This window comes from Mus musculus, chromosome 16, assembly GCF_000001635.26.
Source record: "Mus musculus strain C57BL/6J chromosome 16, GRCm38.p6 C57BL/6J".
Lineage (NCBI taxonomy): Eukaryota > Metazoa > Chordata > Mammalia > Rodentia > Muridae > Mus > Mus musculus.
In genome coordinates, this window is record NC_000082.6 from 97815984 (window position 1) to 97836175 (window position 20192).

Below are 20192 nucleotides of genomic sequence, written 5' to 3' on the forward strand. Positions count from 1 at the left end.
TGGCTAGACAGTTCTGAATATTCCTCATATTTCTTGAGGTAAAAGGGTCAGGGAGAGGCCCAGACAGCTCAGCGGGACCCTTTCTCCTAACACGCAGGGCAAGCATATGGTTAGGGCCTCACCTGTCCTACAGTTGTGGAACTCCAGTGCACTCTCCATTCGGAATGTCTTCCCACAGCTGCCACAGCGGTAGCGGTACTCACCGTCCACCTGCTCAAAGGGCACACTGTCAGCAAGGAAGACTGCAGGAGTTCAACACAGGTGCCCCCCTCTGTGTGCTGTTCTAGTAACTTCTAGGGCTGGCTATACCAGTTTTCCTCCTCTGTTCTAGTAGGAATATTCTTGCTGTCCAACTGCCTGAGAAAGAGAACCCCACACTCAGGCAACTGCACCCCAAATACCAGCCACCAATGTTCTCCCATGTTGTCCCTACTGCTTCTGTAAGCAGTGGCCTAAGCTGGGCTCAGAATGCATTGGGTGGAGAGCTCCCTTCTATTATGGCTCTTCCTCTAGAAAACAGTTGTTCAGTCAGTTGTCTGGGTGCTCACTTACCTCATTCCGGCTGTGCTTGTAGGAAACATGCTGCTTTAGACTTTCCTTACGGCTGAACAGTTTCGAACATTCCTCACATTTAAACAGCTTGTCCCCTAAGGAAGGAACCGACAGAAGGCAGATTCATTGCTTTGGCCTTTCTCAGCGAGGTGCACCCATCTCTGAAACGTGAGGCCTCTGTCTGGGTGGGGTGTCCCTGTGCTGGAGGGGACAGGCAGCCACAGGGCCACCCCTTGCAGCAGCTCTGCAGCAAGGACCCAGCAATGGACACACACCTTCTTGGCCCTGCCCTGTAGGCTGGGCAGGCACTCACCGTGCGCGCACTCACCGTGCGAGCGCACGTGCCGGCTCAGGTTGCTGCTGTTCTGGAAGACCTTGCTGCAGGTGCCACACTGATGGATGCGTTTATGCTCACCCAGCTGACGGACGAGCTTCCGCCGGACGCCATGTCTGCTGGACAGAACCAAGCCCCTCTTGAGGGCAATGGTGCTGCTTGGATGATGTGGGAACCTGCCCAAGAGAGGGACAGCTGGTCAAGGAGAGGTGGTGGCTGGGTCCTCAGAGTAAGTTTCCAATCACAGTCACCTCAGAAAGCTCATCAGCCACATTTCCCAGCTATGATTCCATAAGGAAAGGAAGGCAGAACTTGGAGCCACCCAGTCCCAGGTAGCACAGACTGAGCATTATTCCGTGTTAACAGCTCACTTGCTTCAGCCCTGGCCACCAGGAAGCCTGAGCTTCATTTGTGTTCCAAACAGGGTAGCCCTGTCTATGGTTCTTGTCCTGACTTGGTATCTACTATGTTTTATGTTGATTCTGAACTGGACTCCTAAATGCTTCTTCATCCTGTCAAGTGTGCTTTTTCTGGTAAGTGCTTGAAATCCTCTGGGCAGTAAGACAGGAAAGGAATAATAAACACACCCACATTTTCACAGGTTCACCAGGTGAATTCTGCCAACTCCAAAGGGCATAGAAAACACCAGCAGCTGAGTCAACTTCAGGGCAAAGACTCATTAGGGAATTATAACTGCGGTATAAACATTTCTTTCCCAAGCTCACAAAAAAGAAAGCAGGGCAAGATGTGAAGCTGACTAATAATATCCAAATACAAGCAACTGCTGAACCATAGCAGCACTGCTCACATAGCTGGGGCAAAGCCCTCAGGATCCCCCATGGGAGAGCAGACAAGGCAGGTACATGCATCAGGGTAACATGAGCCTTACAGAGATTTGGACACACACTATGACATAGAAGGATATGTACTGAGAAAAATAAGCTATTCATAGAAAGCAAGTACTGTGTGCCCTGCTGACATGGGGGATACAGGCTGGAACTGCCTGCAGACAGAGAGCAGAATGGGGTGGTTGGTTAGTTTCAGTTTGGATAGATAAAAAGCTTCGGAGACGGATAGCCAGTGTCTACACTGTGTCCTTAAAAAGAGTTGTGATGGTGAATTGTCTGTCATTTGTTTTGTTGTTGTGTTTTAAGAAAAGAAAAATTCTCACAGTGAACACACTAGGAAACTCCTAGAGTTCAGAACATACAGTGCTGGCCAGAAGAGAAGAAGCCCAGCTCTGCTGTGGGGATTAAAGGTGGGAGGTACTTTCCCTTTGGTACCAATTAGCCGTTCCCTGTGCTCCGTCCCCAAGCACCAGCCATGTACAATCAGGACTTACTTTGGCACTGAGCTGGCTTCATTTGTGGGGGCGGCCAGCTTCCCCAAGACTAACTCCATGATCCGTTCATCTGGTGTTGCACTCACAGGCTCATCTGGGGGGATCTCAGTTATGATCTCTGCCACATGCTCTGTGCAGAAGGGTATGACAAAGGGTCATCACTAGTGTACGGGACAGACTGTCACAAAACCCAGGAGAAGTACCGCCTTGGGGGAGCACCTCCTGGGTGTGGATACAACAGGGATACAAGTCGAACATGTTAGAATTTAAACGTTTATCTATATTTAAAGAGGGTATAATGTTTTTAACCCAAACCACAGTTACACTACATGCCCTATAAAGCCCAAGAACCACATTATGTCACTCTCGCCTGTCTCTGCCCAGGACACCATCAGCCATATCTTGTAGCTTATTAAATGAACGCTGACAGAGACTTATAAGTATGACTAGTCATCTCAAGGATGTTCAAAGGTGAATAAATATTCCATTCAGGGCCACATCAGAAGTGGGATAAAATGAAACATGAAGATTTTATAAAGAAGAAAATTTCAACCATTGTTGCTTTGTTTTTTTCTGTTTTTTGTTTGTTTGTTTGTTTGTTTTGTTTTGTTGTTTTAAATAGGGTCTCATGGAGATAGGGCTGGCCTTGAACTTACTATGTAATCAAGGATGACTGTGGATATCTGATCCTTCTATCTCCCAAGAGATATATATAATTCTAGGCATGTGTCATCATGCTCAGTTTCTGTGGTACTGGGGATAAACCCTGGGATCTGTGAATGATGGGCAAACACTCAACAAACAGAGTCATATTCTAGACTCTGAGCCATTGGTTTATTTTTATTTATTTTCATTTTTTTTGTTTTCAATACATCCTGGTTGCAGCTTCCCCTCCCTCCACTCCTTCCAGGTCCCCACCCCTACCCCTGCCACCCTCAGATCCACCTTCATTTCTCTTCCGAAAACAGCAGGCCTCCCAAGGATACCAACTGAATACAGCAAAACAAGATACTAGGCACAAACCCTCACATCAAGGCTGGGCAAGGTGACCCAGTGGGAGGAAAGTGGTCCCAAGAGCAGGCAAAAGAGTCAAGACACACCCACTCCCACTCTTCGGAGTCCCAAGAAACACCGAACTAACAACAATAACAGCTATGCCGAGGACCTAGTACAGACCCATGCAGGCTCAGTGGCTGACACTTCAGTCTCTGTAAGTCCCTATGAGTCTGCTTAGTTGATTCTGTGGGCCGTGTTCCTTTGTGTCCTTGACCACTCTGGCTCCTATAATTCTTCCTCCCCCCTCTTCTGTGAGGTTCCCTGAGCTCTAAGGGTGGGGAGTCAATGGAGATCTCCAATTTGGGTTTCTCTCCCCCTAATGCTTGGCGGTGGGTCTCTGCATCTGCTCCCATCAGCTGCTCACGGAAGCCTCTCTGGAGCCAGTGGTTTCTATTGTTTTACCTACTATCACCAAATGCAAATGACAGTCAGGAAGTAGTCCCTTCTGTCCCTTCCTGTCTATAGAGGCAGGGACATCCCACAGGAAGCTCAAACCACTCCTGCTCACATGCAGATACTTAAAAATGTTCAGAGAACGAGCACTGGCCAAAGAGAGAAGGAAACAGGAAAGCAGAGAACGTTCCATGGAAGCAGCTCTTCTATTCTCTCTTTAATTTCAAGCTCTCTTATCATTTCCACAATGGAAAGAGTAAAGAGTCAGAGTCCAGTAGCAGAGGCAGAAGGGGCAGTCATCTGAACACTACACTTGTCCTGAATGTGAGGTAGACCTAGCATCAGAGGGGTCAGGAAGCTGGGACAGGGGTTGCATGAGGACCACAGAGACCATTGTTTTCCAGGGACATATACATGCTACTGAGTGAATTGCTGCAAACTTAGCTGAGGGTTCTGCATAATCAAAGAACAAACTCAGGTCAGTGAGGTGGTTCAAGTGGTGTGCTGGTTACTTTTATGTCAACCTGACACAAGCTAGAAAGGAGGGAACTCAATTGAGAAACTGTCTCTATAAGATCATGATATCTCGCTGCAGCAGTAGAAACCATGACTAAGCTGTTGGATATTTTTTAAACTACCAATTGATGTGGGAGGGCCTGGCCCAGTGGAGGTGGTGCTATCCCTTGGCTGGTGGACCTAGAAGACCATGAATGATCCTCAGATATTGGACACTGAGTGATGTACACTGTTGGAATTTAGTTTTGTTTTGTTTTGTTCGGATTATGACCACGCCCTGGTTCTTCCCTCTTGAAAAGTATTTCACTTAATTTTGATCCTATAGACTCCCACACTTCAGAGACTGATTTTTAAAAGGGATTTTGGAATTTTACAAAGACTTTGGATTTTAATAAAGACTAAATTTTTAAGTGGCAAAGATAGCTACTGTACAAGTTTGGCCCCAGAGTTCCATCCCTGGAGTCTTCACAGAGCTGAAAGAGAACTACAAAGTTATCCTCTGGCTTTTGTATAAACTCTGGTCTGTGGTCTGTATGGTGTGTCTGCACATACACACAATGAATGAATGAACGAACGAATGAGTGAATGAAAGAAAAAAAATTTAAAAAGAACAGGGACATGACCAGCAACATGTCCACCCATAAGCAATAGGCAACAAATACTGGGAACTTGCATGATGAATTAAGGCCTGCTGGGTAAACAGAGCTGTGACTGACAGGCATGGGATGGGCAAGACTCACAACTGAGATAGTGAAACACAGAAACACAAGCCAAGCCAAGCACTGTGGCACAGGTGTGTCATCACAGCTCTTTAAGAGGCAGAGTGGGCAGGATCAAGAATTTAAAGTCAGTCTGGGTTACATGCTGACCTTAAAGCCAACCATAAATAGAAAACAAAGCAAAAAGCAAAAACAAAAAACCAAACAAACAAAAAAAACACCAAAAAAAAAAAAAAAAAAAACCCAAAACAAAACCAGACCGAGGGCTCCAGTCTTGATGAGACAATGGCTAGCCAGGTGTCTATTTAAAAATTTCTGTGTTTTTAATACTCTAGTCTGAAGATTCTGCCTGATAACTATACTAGCTGATTTTGTGTCAACTTGCCACAAACTAGAGTCATCCAAAAGGAAGGAGCCTCAGTTGAAGAAATGCCTCCATGAGATCCAGCAGTCAGGCATTTTCTCAACTAGTGATCAGTGAGTGAGGGCCCAGCCTGTGGTAGGTGGGACCATCTCTGGGCTGGTGGTCCTGGGTTCTATAGGAAAGCAGGGTGAGCAAGCCATGTAAAGCACGGCAGTAAGCAGCACTCCTCCATGCATGGCCTCTGCATCAGCTCCTGCCTCCAGGTTCCTGCCCTGCTTGAATTCCTGTTCTGACTTCTTCCAATGATGAACTATAATCTAGCAGTAAGCCAAATAAACCCTTTCCTCTCCAACTTGCTTTTGGATCATGGTATTTCCTTGCAGCAACAGAAACCCTAAGACAACAATCACACTTTAACAGCTGACTGAGGGACTAGAAAAGATGTCACCCAGAAAACTAAGAGGTGATGAGGAACATACCACCAGCCCAGCCCCTGTCAGCTACTCACCTGAAGGCTCCTTGTCTTTGATAATGACCAGAGGCTGCTCAACCTTGGATGCTTTGGGTTTCCTCCCTCTTCGAGGCTTTTTCTTTGGCTCTTTGGTGACCATGACACTCTGGATGCTCTTGCTCTCGGCTGCTGTGGGAGGCTCCATCCTGGGTGCATCAGGCTCCTTCTCAGAAGCTGCCTCATGCTGCTGGCCACCTGCAGGGAGGCTTTTGGCTTGCTCCAGATGGCCCAAGAGATGCTCTGCAAGAGGAGAGGGGCTGATGATGACACAGTAGGAACTTGAACTCCTGCCAGTTCACCACTGGCCTTGCTTGTTGGCTTTCTTTGCTATGCTTGCCAAGTGTGCCCTCTGCACAGGTAAATAAACTTTATCTTCACTGTTAATAAAGAGAAATGGCTCTACTACATACATACAGCTTCGAATTGAGTTTCTCTCATCTGATGTATTCAGGACCAGATGGCTCCAGATCATCGTGGACTCTGAGTTTAGAAATCTATAATGCTTCATAATTGGAACTTTCAAATGTAGGCTGATCACCTTAAATCATTTTTGTTTATGCATTAAAGAATGTCATGTAGCATAGACCAGTTTCAACTTTTGACCCTTCTGTCTCTACCTTCAATGGCTAAGATTACACAAATCATGCCATCATGCCCCATTTTATGCATTACTAGGGTTCAAGCCAAGGGCTCCCTGCATGCTAGGCAAGCACTCTGCCACTTGGGTCACATCCCCCACTCTGAAGCTGTACTGAGGCACAGGCAGGGTATGGTGTTGTATGAAGCAGTCTGTATATCTGGAAGTGCACACACACATCTGCAGAGGCCATGTTCACTGCTGGAGCAGCTCCAGTGTCTTGCTTACTCCACGAAACCATCAGCAACCCGACTTACTGCCTTGATTGTATTTCCTGGTTTTGTTTTCATAGAGTGTGACATACTAAGCACCTATAGAGGAATACCACCTAAAGCACAGTAAACATTTCTTCCTTCCTTTCTATTTTTCTCTCCCTCCCCATTCCTTTCTTTCTATTTCCCCTCCTTCCCTTTTTCTTCCTTCCTTCCTTCTCTTTGACAGAGTTTCTCTGTGTAGCCCTGGCTGTCCTGGGAACTTGTTCTGTAGACCAGGCTGGGGTTAAACTCAGAGATCAGCCTGCCTCTATCTCCCAAGTGCTGGGATTAAAGGTGTGCTCCACCACTGGCCAGCTAAACATTTCTTTATAAACCCTACAAGAAAGCAAAATGTCTTTGCTTCTCTACAGCTAACAGAAAGTCTCCAAAACCACCCAGGACAAGGCAGTGGAGACAGACGTTGGAAACGGGCTGGCAGCCATATGGAGTGGTAAGCTTGGGATGCAGTGGGCAAATATGCTGGGTCACAGAGTACCAGATGACAGGAAGAGGAAGAGAAGCTATGACAGAAGCCCCACTGTGCCTAGAGCTGGTTCCTCCCTCTGCAAATGTGAATAGATTCAGCACCAGTACCAACCTAAGTAGCCATTTATCCCCGATTTGTCCAGGATTAGAGACTCTATGCTAGGGAGGCGGCCCCAAGGCCTGTGAGGAAAAGCTAACATGATCTGGTACCTAACCATGTTAGACAAATAGAACACACACCCTGAAAATATAGGTTGAGCAGTAGTAAAGGAAAGCAAACAAGACTCTGCCAATCACACAGAGGGAACTGAAAACTAAAGTGAAGCACACAGCAAGAGTGAAATCAGAGGCCATAAGGTCTCATGGGTTATCAGGCTGTAAAGACTGGATTACAAGTCATCACAGACCTGGGGACTAAGACACCAACCTGGTCTACTCTGGACCCAGGTTACATGGACTCTGTGTAGGAGACAGGGATTCATTCTATATATGACTCTGTGTATGTGTTGAAGGCACTGCTTTCCCTCAAAGAACAGAGAACAGAGAAAAGCAACGCCTTCAACACGGACACACAGAGCCATCCACAGTAGGCAAAAGCTGTGATTCTTCTGGTCCAAGGTCCAAAATTAACAGAGTAAACAAATGGGGTAGCAAGGGTTAGGGATTGGCGCTTTCAGGGTGTGAGCCGGCTTCCAGTTTGCCTGGCTCACATGAAGTATCACCTGGTGCCTAGCATTGTATAGACAGGTGTGGTGTCACACGCCTAAAATCCCAGCACTCAGAAGGTTAAAGCAAGAGGACCAAGAGAGACTCAGTCTCAGAAATCAGTAAATAAATGTGTGAAAGTGGAGCTGCAGGGATGGCAAAGTGGTTAAGAACACTGGCTACTCTTCCAGAGGACCCGGGTTCAACTTCCAGTACCCACATGACAAGCTCACATCTGTTTGTACTTTCAGTTCCAGGAGACCTGACACCCTTACACATACACACATGCAGGCAAAAATCCCAATGCACATCAAATTAAAAATATTCATTAAAAAATGCATGAGAAACACACCAACTCTGATGCCACACTCACACGGGTTACAAAGTCTGTCTACCATGCTCATCAAATTTCCTATGCCCTTGTGATTTGTGTTTGATGTACTAACTGCTCTGGTTGCCATGAGAGGAGATGGTGCAATTCATCCTCATACAGCTGTCAGTCTTTGCTTTATGAATTTCTCGACCATGTTATAGCGTTCATGAAAATTGACACGCTATGTCGAATAAATTGTAGAGGGAGCCAGCATGGCTCTTAGGGGAAACTTCAGTGCTTATATTTTAAAAAGTAAGTAAAAATGACTGAGTGAAGCATTCAATTTAAAACAGAGGAAAGAACAAAACAAAAACAAAAATAAAGGAGGATAAAAAGGAGGCAGGCATGGTGGCGCATGTCTGTTGGAGGTGAAGAAGAAGTCAAGGTTGTCCTGAGCTACAGACCAAGTGCAGAGGCAGCCTGGACTACATAAAACCCAGTCTCAAAAATACAACAACAACAAAAAGATAAATCATCAGAAGTTAATTTTTAAAAATGAAGATACAGTAAGAAGTAAGGGAAGCTCAAAACTGTTTCTTTGAAAAGGCTCACAATATTGGCAGAAAGCTCAACAAGAAGGGTGCAAATAACTGTGTAATTGGTTCATAACAAAACCCATCAGTCTCCTGCCTCACTCTGCCCATTCAATGACCTGCATTTTCAAGTCACCCATCCACACCTACAGAGAGTAGTTCCAGGAACCTGAGGCTAAAAACTCACAGACACCTAGTCCCTTACATAAAATGGCACAGTATTTGCAAAAACCAACACATGTCATACATTAACATTCAAAATACCAAAATGCAGTAAAAATACTCTGTGAATGGTTATTGTTCTACATTCAGGGAATAATGACAAGAAAAGGAATCCTGTACATATTCAGTGGACACACGCTTTCTGAGCAGTGTTTTGGTGTGCAGCTGTTTGAGCGCTGGCTTGAGAATGACACAGATAAGGAGGCCTGACCATATATATTACAGCGTTTACCAATGATGTAAAATATGGGGATTCCACTTTCTTATACTTGCTGTTTCCTTCTTAGACCTCAGACTCCTTCCAATCACACTAACACACTCAGATTACACTTTTGGTGTGAGCCAACTGGTGTTTACAAGACCATGGCCATAAAATGTATTCACAGTGGTGCCACAAAGCAGTTGTACCTAGCACTCTTTTCCCCTGGAGCTGCTTACTGCCTTATCTTTCATCAGTCATTCACTATGTCTGCTGCTAGTCTGTACACCCCCTGCTTCTCTCCTCTCTTACAGTCAAACACAGTTACCTCCTAGATTTCTCTCTTTTCTTTTTTTCTCATTATTCACTTTACATCTGGATTGCACCCCTCTCCTCCCTGTCCCTCTCTCCCATGGCCCCTCCCCTTTCCCCTTTTTCTACAGCACCTGTTCTCCCCAGAGCCCTCTCTACTCTCTCTAAATTGGGCTAGTGACCTGCATATCCTTTTCCCATTCCCAGCAAAGGACTCAATTCCTTCCCGTATATGTAGAGGACATGCATACTGCTTTGGACAAGGTAGTACTGTAAAACTCAACAGAGGTGCTAGAATCTGAAAAGCACACATTTGGGCACTGGAACCCAGTGTTAGTGTGGGTGACAGTGTCTTCATTAACTGGTCTGATGGTGACAATCTGCATACTCCAGGTTCTCCTCATGAGATTTTTTTTTTTTTTTTTTTTTTTTTGGCACAGCTTGAAAATTTCTGGGTTTGTTGAATATCTTCACTAGGTTTCTGACAGTGAAGACTCTAACAGCTAATCTGCCTTCCTATCCTAACAGTGCTCCTGTTTCTAATAGCTTACCCTGTTTCTCTCTAAATCCTATAATTAAGTCCCATGATAGCACAGATGGGTTTTTGTCATTCATCACATTGCTGGCCTGTTGGGCTCTTCTAGGTTATAAATCTGCATCCTTTAGGGTCTGAAACAGGATGTCATGTAACTCAGGGTGTACTCAAACTTACTATGTAGTTGAGGATAACTTTAAACTCCTGATGAGCCTCCTGCCTCTGCCTCTTGAAGATCTGGATTAGAGGCATATGTTACCATGTCTGTTTTGGGGGGTGCTGGGGATTGACCTCAGGACTTATGATGCTAGGCAATCATTCCATCAACTAAGCTACCTCCCCAGTCCACCGATTGATTCTTATTGCCATTCCCTTTCCCCCACAGAACACTCCTGTCCACCTGCAGTCTCAGACCATCCTCCAGTCTCTATCGCGTTTATATTTTCCACTTTCTTCCTTATGGAAAACTTTCCCAGGGTTTTTGGACACTTTCACATCAATTTTATGACTACTACCATAGTTCTCATTTTCAGTCATCTACCATCCTCTGATTTCTTCAATCTTCAAGAGAGTGGCCTGCTCTTATCTGAAGGATGCAGTGCTATGCTGCCATCTCTCACCTCAGTGAGAACTTCAGCATGGAGGATTTTTGGGATTTCTTGGGGGGGGGGAGATGGAGGAAGGATTTTTAGATTCCTCAGAGAAGTTGTTTGGTCTCTTGTTCATGTTCAGCTTTCTCCCAGCACCTAGAGTCTTACTCTTGAAGATGGTCAGAGGTTGAACAGTCCCACTTGTGGGTCTTTCACCTGTTGGTTTCTACAGAAAAAATTTTCCTCCCTGTCTGGGGCCTGAGCCAGCTCTACCACTCGAAGAGGAAGAAATGAAGATGTCTGAAACTGCTCAAATTCCAACATCTGACTTTGTGAGTCCCTGTCCTCAGTACCTTAGGGTTCCCAGTCTCAAGTGTCTCCCAAGGGTGCTGATGGAAGCAGAGATGCAGATGGGTGGGGCCATGGCAGGGTTGGAACAGATCAGGAGGCCAGGGTTCTAAGCAGGCTGACAGTCCTCTCTTCCCAGACTCCTGACACTCCCCCAGCTCTGTAGGAGCAGACCTGTTTCTTGGGTGTCCCACTGCTGGCTTTGGCTTCTCTGGCATGCTTGCTTGGTTAATGCTGCTGCAAGCACATCCTGACATCTTTTCGACTTTGCTCAATGCTCTTTACTTCTTTCTTTGTCCTTACATTCAATGAAGTGGAGTAGAATTCCAGGAGGGCACCAAGGCCAGTACATTCACTATTGCCTCATGTTTAATCAGACATCCTAAGTGGCCTCTTGAGACGGGAGTAGGGTTCCCCAAGGGGACCCAGGAAATGACAGCATCAGGTGAAAGGTCAAGAACAACAGCCTGTGCTTCCCATGTTGTCCAGCAATCTCAGTTGGTCTCCTGGTACTATGCATAGTGGGTCTGACTTTAAAAGACACATGCTGACCCTCACTCGTTCAATCACGTATATTCATGAGTAAATGCATGAAATATGTTCAAGTTCAAAAGACTCATCTGGTTTTGAAGTTAGCTGACCACAGAGAAGGCAGACACCATAGGTTGGAGCCTAAAAAACAAAACAACACCTTCTAACTTGAGGTAAGCCTCTCAGACAAGGTTCTGCAGAAGGCAGCTTCAGGCCCAATGTGATCATGGCTAAGATGAGGGGGGTCATGGATTCACTTCTCCTACTTGACAAAATATGACCTAATGAAGCCTATACTCCATAGACTTGTGTACGATAGCCATGCCATTTGGCTCTGGGATGTCTTCAAAGCCAGTCTGACAGTAACAAAAGGTCTCTCTGTCCTGCAGCCTAGTTTCCCAGAGACTAAGCTCTGTATCCTTCTCCTTCTGATCAGCTCTGCACCCAGGTCCTCAACTGTCAGGTTACCTACCAGACACACAGGCAAGGGTTGCAGGAGAAAGAAGAGCCCCATGACCCCCTGGTAGCAGAGGTTGAGCAGCAACGCCTGCCTTGAATGTGGCTCCGGCATGTGTAACCATATAGCCTGGGCATGTGAGCTATTCGCACCAGCCTCAGTCTGTTTATCCAGAAAATGACCACTATGGCTGTATAGACTGTTGTGAGATGCACTGAGTCACTGTAGGTACATGGTAAGAGGTCTCAGCTGAGCTGGCATCTAGGAACACTGCCTAGCTCTACTACCAAAGTGAAGGAAGGCTTTTTCCTTAAGTAAAACTAGTCACCAAAGAAAATTACCCAACAGATCAAACAGCCTTTCTTGACCAGGGCTGAGTGACCGTATCTTGTGTGATGTCCCTGTACCCTGTGATTTCTACAGATGGACCTTGCCCTCACCTAGGGTATATGTTCTTTCACAAGCTCAGCACTCTTAAGAAACCTAGAGGCAACAGCAGATGGGGCTGGAGGTGGCTAATAGGTCTTGCTGAGCTTCCAAAGACCAAGGTTCATGTCTCAGTACCCACATGATAGCTTACAACCCTCTGTAACTCCAGTTACAGGGGATCTAATTCCCTCTTCTGGCCTGTATGGACACTGCACACATGTGGTACACAGACATGCATGCATGCAAAACACTCACATATAAAACTCTAAAAAGAAGAGGAGGAGAAGGAAGAGGAGGAAGAAACTGGTAGCTGTTCATTTTTCTCATCTATGATGGACCGATGTGATTCCCCCAGGCAAAAGAAAAAAAGTGTTAAGGACAGGGTTAGGGTTAGGATTAGGAAGGAGGATGATCCAGGAACACAAGAACAGATACCCACAATCCTTAGAAGATGAATGAGCCCTGCCTAATGACCAAGGTTTCTCCCAGAAATGTCCTCATTAGCATTTCTATTGCTAAAATCTGTCTAGAAAGAACCTTCTTATAGGTCCCAGAATATTCCAATCACTGACTTGCTCAGACTACAAGAGCAGAACCCAGCTGTCTCTGTCATATCCTTGGAGTTGCAAGCCAGTGGCCCCTGTGGAGTTTGGCCATCAAGCATGTTCGATATGTAATAAAGGTCATAGCTTTCACACCTAGCTTCTTTGTAGCTTATGTGACTGCTATCTTTCTCTATTACCCAGCAGAGAGGTTCCCAGGATACTGTGTAATAATGGATGGGGTCAAGTTTTCTCTGGCCACCTTCAATTAGTAAGGAAGGCAGAAGTAACAGGATGCCCTGAAGACAAACAGAGGGAGACTGTTAGATAAGATACTAGGCAGGACCTCAAGAGGCAAGTGAAGGATTCTTGTCCTTGCTTATGTCCACCATATCCAGAGCCTGGTCAGCAGGACAGTAGGGGAGGTAACGGCATGACTCAGTGAGTCTCACAACAGTCTATACAGGCATGATGGCCATTTTCTAGATAAACAGAGTGAGGCTGGAGTGAATAGCCCACATGCCCAGGTCATATGGTTGCACAGAGGAGGTCACTGTGGGCCATGGTACAGACAATACAAAGACTAGCACAGACTGACAACCACGGGCATGGGCCAACATGCATGAAAAAGCTCAGTACAATAGTCTGCACTCCTTGGAAAAAACCCATTTGCCACCTTTACCTTACCGTTCAGGAGCTGAAGCTCCAGGAAGGTGTTGGAGCACACCTTACACACCCATTGGCCACGCTCAGGTTCCACAGAGACACTGGGCTCAGGGGTGCCTGCAGCTGCAAGACACAGAAAGGTTAGCCACTAGAGCAGAGAATATCCTGCCCCCTAGGTGATTTGAGAAGGATGGAGATGCCCACAGACTCATGAGCAACTGTATTCTAGGCACTATCCTCAGTCTCATGCACAATGATCAAGTTCATCCCCATTTCACAGATGAAGAAACTGAGCAGATGTGGTATCCCTGCTACTACCACAAGATGAGTCCTGTTACCAGATGCAGAAATGTTGCCCCACCTAGTCACCAGCCTGGTGGGACCAGAGCCCTTCCAGGACCTACACTTGAGCTGGGCCTGGTTGTGCAGACTTGTAATACCAACTATTTAGTCAGCTGGACAAGAAGAATGGAAATCTAAGGCTCACCATGGTCACAGAACAAGTTCAAAGACAGCCTGGAACTCAGTGAAGTCCTGTCTCAAAAGTTTTTTTTAAAGTGGGGTATGAGGTACAATGCTTTACCTTTATGCTACCTATAGCAAACACACACACACACACACACACACACACACACACACACACACACACACATCCCTCATTTAAATTTTCAGTGGCTCATATAACAGGGTATGGTGGACCAACAACAGCCATCTCACAGTGCTCCTGGACCTGGAATGGCTGTGATCCTGGTACAACATATCCTACAGAGTTTTCTGTGTAAGTGTTGTGCTTTTTAACTGTTGTCTGGCCATGAGGTCTGGTGCCTAAGCAGGAGTGAGCTTTAACTGTTCAATTTTTTTAAAACCTCAACTAGGGCAAGGTGCCTCTAGCCCTCCAATGGTGACACATAGGAACCCGAGGAAGAGGGACAAGGAGAGAGGCTCAGGTACACAAACTGACCCTGGCTATGCAGATGGGGACTGCGGGCTCCTTTTTAAGACATCACAGGTGCTCTCCTGGGACCTACACTGGGCACGTCTCAGGATCTGGTCTCGTGAGTTTTTCTGTGGGGCCAGCCCAAAGCTGCCATTCCTGCATGTCACATCCAGACCCATCACCACGAAGCTTAATATTAATACTCCAGAGGCCACTTGGAAGAAGCTCTTGAGTCTTGACAGTCCCCCAGATCTGCAGCTATATACCCACAATGCGCCAGGAAAGAACCCATCCCAACTCCTCGCATTCCAGAGCAGTGCTGAGAACACAACAAACAGAAACAAGGATGCGCACCATTACTGCAAGAGGAAAACATAGGCAATGTGGAAACTGTCAAACAGAAATCAAAGGTGGAAAGGGTAACAAAAATGGTGGCAGGTGGGAACGGAAACCTGAATGTCCCACCAGTGTCTGAACTCTTCTTTGTCCATTTCTAGAAATCTGCCAGTTAAGAATTACCAGGAAATTGAAAATAAACAGAAATAACAGCCCAAATTCCAACTTTCATTCATGTTCTCAAACATACAGAAATTCCTGAGAAGGGATTTAAAAAAGGAGCCCTTGGGGTCCAGCAAGGGCTCAGCAAGAAAAGGCACTTGCTAACAACTTCAAACAGCTGAGTTCAATGGGACTCACATGATGAAGAGAACCAAACCCTGCAAGTTAACTTCTGGCCTCCCCATGTGTGTCATGGCATATGCATACACACACACACACACACACACACACACACACACACACACACACTCATACACACACATACACACACACTCATACACACACACAAACACACACACAGACAGACAGACATACACACACAAATAGTTTTTAAAAGGAGCCCTTGGGTCAATGGGTTGGGATTCCTTTCATCTAAGTGACCTACCATCTCCTATAAATATCACATGAGAATTTGTGGACATCTGTACTATGGCACTGAGTGAAGACTTCTCAAATCTCACACAAGATTTGCAAAAGGTAACTTTACAAGGTAAGAATTTTAATGAAAGAAATAATAGTCAATAGTCAGCAGATGCCAACTGACATTTCTGAACATAGGAAACTGTCTCAGTCAAACAACATGATACAGCCAGAGTCCACAGCAGCCTTGACAGCAGAAGATGCAGGGCTTTAGGTGTGAGCATAGGTCAAACTAAGTAACAGGAGGGTAGGCACATACCAACTGTAAAAAGTCCAGCATGACACACAGCAGTTCATCTTAGGACAGAGGGTCACCAGGGATGAAATCAGGAGGGAAGGGAGGGTGGGCTACCCCACAGGAGTCTGTGGTAAGAGACACACGCCTGCAGACACCGGCTGAAAGCTTCACGACATAATAAGCTCAACTGAATGCACTGTAGCTGGTTTGAAAACCAGAAAACACTAGAACCAAAGCCAGAAGCAGAGAGACTCAGGGTGGCCAGACTGTGGGTGTGACATGGCTTCCCAGCGACTAGAAGATGTTACTTTCTGTCTTTCTCATTAGAAGGGTGATTCTGAGTCCATGTTCCCCACTCCACTCACACGTTCAGGCCCTTGGGAGGAAACCAAGCCACTCTCAACATGAGCTCAGAGAAACACGTACCCAGAACACAGTCCACAACCAGGACAAAGAATCCAAGTCCATTTATTTTTCACTTTTTATTTCTGTTGAACATCACAGCTATGGAGGGATGAAATTTGGTTTTGGTTTTTGTCTTTTTTTTTTTTAAGCAGATGTTCTCAACTCACAATGCTGCCTGGTAAAGTCCCTGTTAAGTGAAAATACCAAGCTGCACCTCAGCTGTGACAGTGAGTAATATGGGCTGTTTTCCTAGTGGTCATGTGGTCACTGAGAGCTGCAGCGGCTCAGCCTCAAGAGAATCCCACCACAGACTGAGGGAAGATCAAAACTTACAGTAAAGATTTCCTACCAAATTCGTACCACTCATGCTATCATAAAGTAAAACAAAACAAAACAAACCCCCAAACCAAAAAACATTATATGGAACCACTGCAAGTTGGAGACCATCATACTTAGGACCTGATTCTAGACATTTACAAACTGACGTGTATAATAGAGATGCCCACCGAAAGGAAATGTGAAAAGGACAGGAGGAGAATGAACCTTTCTGGCCCATGCTCATCTTAAAGTCTGGGTGCCACAGTATAGCTCCTGGGGTCCCACCCACCTAGGGTAAGGACAAAGTGATGTCCACAAGACTTGTCCACTCCGCCCTGGGGTGGCACACTCTCTGGTGCACACACAAGGCCCAGGGCTAAGCAAAACACAAAGTCCATCCCTCTCGGGTCCACCCAGCGAACTAGAATTGGTTGGTACTGATGTCTGCACGCCTCTCTCTTCTCTTCATACGCCTTGCTCTCTGTGGGCTTTTGTGATGTGGGCAAGGAGGGCAGCAATGCCTGGCTTATGCTGGGGAGGGGGGGGGTGTATCCAGTTCATAGCCCAAGCTTTGTGGGTATACCATGGAGGGACTTAGGGAAAGGGCAGATGGTTGGCCAGGGAGGTAGATGGCAAGGTGTGAAAACTGCCACTTAAACGGCCAGTGGGGACATATGCCAGCAGCATCCAGCCTGAGAAGGCTAGGCAGGTGCTGCAGAGGTAGAAAGACAGAGACTCCACCTGATCGACAACAGCCAATGACCTGCACCACTTACAAGTACCTGCTTGCCTGCCATTGGCCTCAAGACTTAGCGAACTGTTTCCAGAGTCTAGAGCTTGGAGAAGCCTTATCTGTGCCTGCTGGCTCCCTGTTTTGTGCTGCTTTATGAGGCTGGCCCCAGGACATGGACCAGTCTCTTCCACTCCTCAAAGTTTCAACTGACTAGAAACATAGGACAGGCCAGAGCCCTCTGTGTTAGGAACCTACACCAGTGAGATCTTTGCAGAATGTTAAGAACTATTGCCTAAGGCCTTTGCATCACATGATGCTTGGCATAGAAAGAAACCATTTTCATGAGAAGTCACTACTGTCCCACTTTAATGATGACACTCTTCATGACAACAATAAGCAAGGCTGCTTCCTTGGAAGATGCCCAGGACCAAGGTATAACATGGTAAGTACTGCAGCTACAGTGTTGAGGTTTGGTCTGTTACTGGGTTCTATAATGCTGAATTCTGTACCAGAAGGTATAGGCCTACGAGTGAATTCTCACATTTACCAGCTTTTGTCCTGCAAGCTTTATTCCTTAATTTAAAACTATTGGTTAAATAAAAATGACAACCACCAATTACTGGAGGGATTAGAGGCCAGAGGATTTTTGAGTTACCTGGTTGATTGAGCTGGGCAAAAGGACGAGGAGGCAGAGAATGAGGAGAGGAGAGAAGGCACCACAACAGGAAAGGTACCATGAGCACGTGGCCAGGAGAAACAGCAAGTATTTGGGGTACACCGCTGGGGAGGTAGCCAGGCCAGCAGTTAGAAAAGTAGCTTAGGGGTGACCCCCAGTAATTGTCAAAACCAAATAAAATAATCATAGTCTAAGTCTCAATTATTTGTAAGCTAGTCAGAAATAAACATAAGTTGATTCTACTACACTACTGTGACCCACTTCTCCAGAAAGATCCTGACCTTGATGACTCGCTCAAATAATTCCTCCACACAAAAGTACATTCCTGTGTGCATCTGCATCAGGATACACACGAACACACATTTCTGCATAGGTGTACAGGTGCACAATCCTATATACTTGTACATACATACAAGTGTATGTACATATGTGTACATCTGAGCACACATAGGCACATACCTATAAACATACACACATCAACATAGCTACATACCTGTGCATCTGTATATACATGTACATGCCTGCATGATGGATGGTACATATACTAACACATGTGTATTCCTATGGATCCATACATACTAACATATATTCACCTGTGCATTGTACAAACAGGCATACTCCTGCATGCCTGTACATATGTACATACATACTTACATACATACATACACACATCTAACTCCCATGGATCCATACACTCTATAACACATCTACAAATCTATACATCTATATGCACACAAGATGTGCACACTGTATATCTGCACAGGTCCTGACATATGCATACATCAATACATCTGCACACACATCTGTTCACACATGAAGGTATCTGTGCACCTGTTAATATCATGTATTCTGCAGGTTATAACAACCACATGGCACGCATCAAGGTATTTGTCCAGACAAACCACACTTTTGCATGGGCACACACATACATACAAGCTCATGAACCAGACTTGAAGAAGGGCACAGTAACAGAACTGGTACACTAACCAGTCTGGTTTTCTCACCTTCTGCATTGTGGTGTAGCCTGTTCCCTCAGCTCACATTCTACAATGTCACCTGGCCTGCCCCTGGCTCCCTCATCTGCTACACCAGTGGCTCTCAACCGGTGGGTCACAACCCCCTTTGAGGGTCCAACGACCCTTTCAGAGGGTCACCTAAGACTATCAGAAAACAGAGGTATTTACATTATGATTCATAGCAGTAGCAAAATTACAGATATGGAGTAGCAACAAAATAATTTATGGTTGGGGGTCACCACAACATGAGGAACTGTATTAAAGGGTCGCAGCATTAGGAAGGTTAAGAACCACTGTTCTACACTGTCACTCAGCCTGTACTGGGCCTCATCTTTCACACCATGATTTGGCTTGTTTGGCTTGTCCCTGAGCCTTTGTACTCACAGAAATGAACCGCTTCCTCACAGGATCAAGGGATGGGCTACAGTGGAAACCCTGAGACTAGAGCACGTTAGCCTATATTATACCCAAGTGCCTCGAATCACGTAAAGGCAGAGAGACAGGCACCATCTCTCACCAGCAAGGGTCCCAAGATCTGGTGAGCACTGTCTGTCACTCCATATGCCCAGGTATGGTGACAAGCATTGCACTGGATCCACCCCACCTTCCCTGTAACAGCTGTTAATCTAGCAACTTCATTGGCATCTCTGGCAAGAGGCCCAGCCCTAGAGAGAAAACAGGATTTACCCTGAACACTGGAGCAGGCCTGCTTTAGCATGGGCTTGTCCATCTTCTTGGCATAAAAGGCAGCATACCACACACGCAGTTCAGTGCCTGCAGGAATGTCCTTTGAGGTGGTGAAATACACGTCACTGCCATGTTGGTAGGCTGTCAGGTTCTGGTGCCCAGGCTCCAGTGCTGGTCGCACTAGCATCATCCAGTTGCAGTCATCCTCATTGGAAGTGTCGAAGCACACAGGATGCCCGTCCTTCTGAAATACCTGAGGGGAGGGCCACAGGCTGGTTACCCACTAGTCTATCAGTGTGGCATGGGACCACGGGGGCGACCACACTGCTTCTGATAAGACCTGTTGACAAGCTGATTACCATGGCCAGGGGGGTCAGAGAAAGACTCTGTGTCTTAGATGGGTCAGGCTGGTCACAAGAAAGAGGAAGTTGAAGACATGCAATGGGTCCCTCATCATTGGCATATATAAGGACTATTTGTGAGCCAGGTGGGGAGTAAGACACCTGAGCTCTCCTCCTGTGCAGGTAGGTATCAAGGGAATCTTGGGCTCTCCTCTCTAGACATCATGGAGATCCTAAGCGCTCCTCTCAGCTTTACT

At 46.1% G+C, this 20192-nt stretch overlaps 1 protein-coding gene across 15 annotated transcripts in view; it reads right to left on the reverse strand.

Moving 5' to 3' along the window:
* The window catches only part of Prdm15 (PR domain containing 15), a 60409-nt gene that overhangs the window by 24517 nt on the left and 15700 nt on the right, over positions 1 to 20192 (reverse strand). For 6 of the 15 annotated variants that reach the window (XR_384928.4, NM_001359077.1, NM_144789.2 and 3 more), the window contains 7 exons: positions 19595 to 19847; positions 13628 to 13729; positions 5785 to 6027; positions 2229 to 2358; positions 866 to 1062; positions 553 to 647; positions 123 to 210 (listed from right to left, as the gene is read on the reverse strand). Coding sequence is in view for 12 of the 15 variants with exons in the window: in NM_001359077.1 (NP_001346006.1) it covers positions 123 to 210; positions 553 to 647; positions 866 to 1062; positions 2229 to 2358; positions 5785 to 6027; positions 13628 to 13729; positions 19595 to 19847 (1108 nt within the window). In the remaining 3 variants the exon portion in view is untranslated. The remainder of the gene's footprint in view (positions 1 to 122; positions 211 to 552; positions 648 to 865; positions 1063 to 2228; positions 2359 to 5784; positions 6028 to 13627; positions 13730 to 19594; positions 19848 to 20192) is intronic. The other 9 variants (XM_006522864.4, XM_006522870.4, XM_030248929.1 and 6 more) reach the window with 5 other exon arrangements.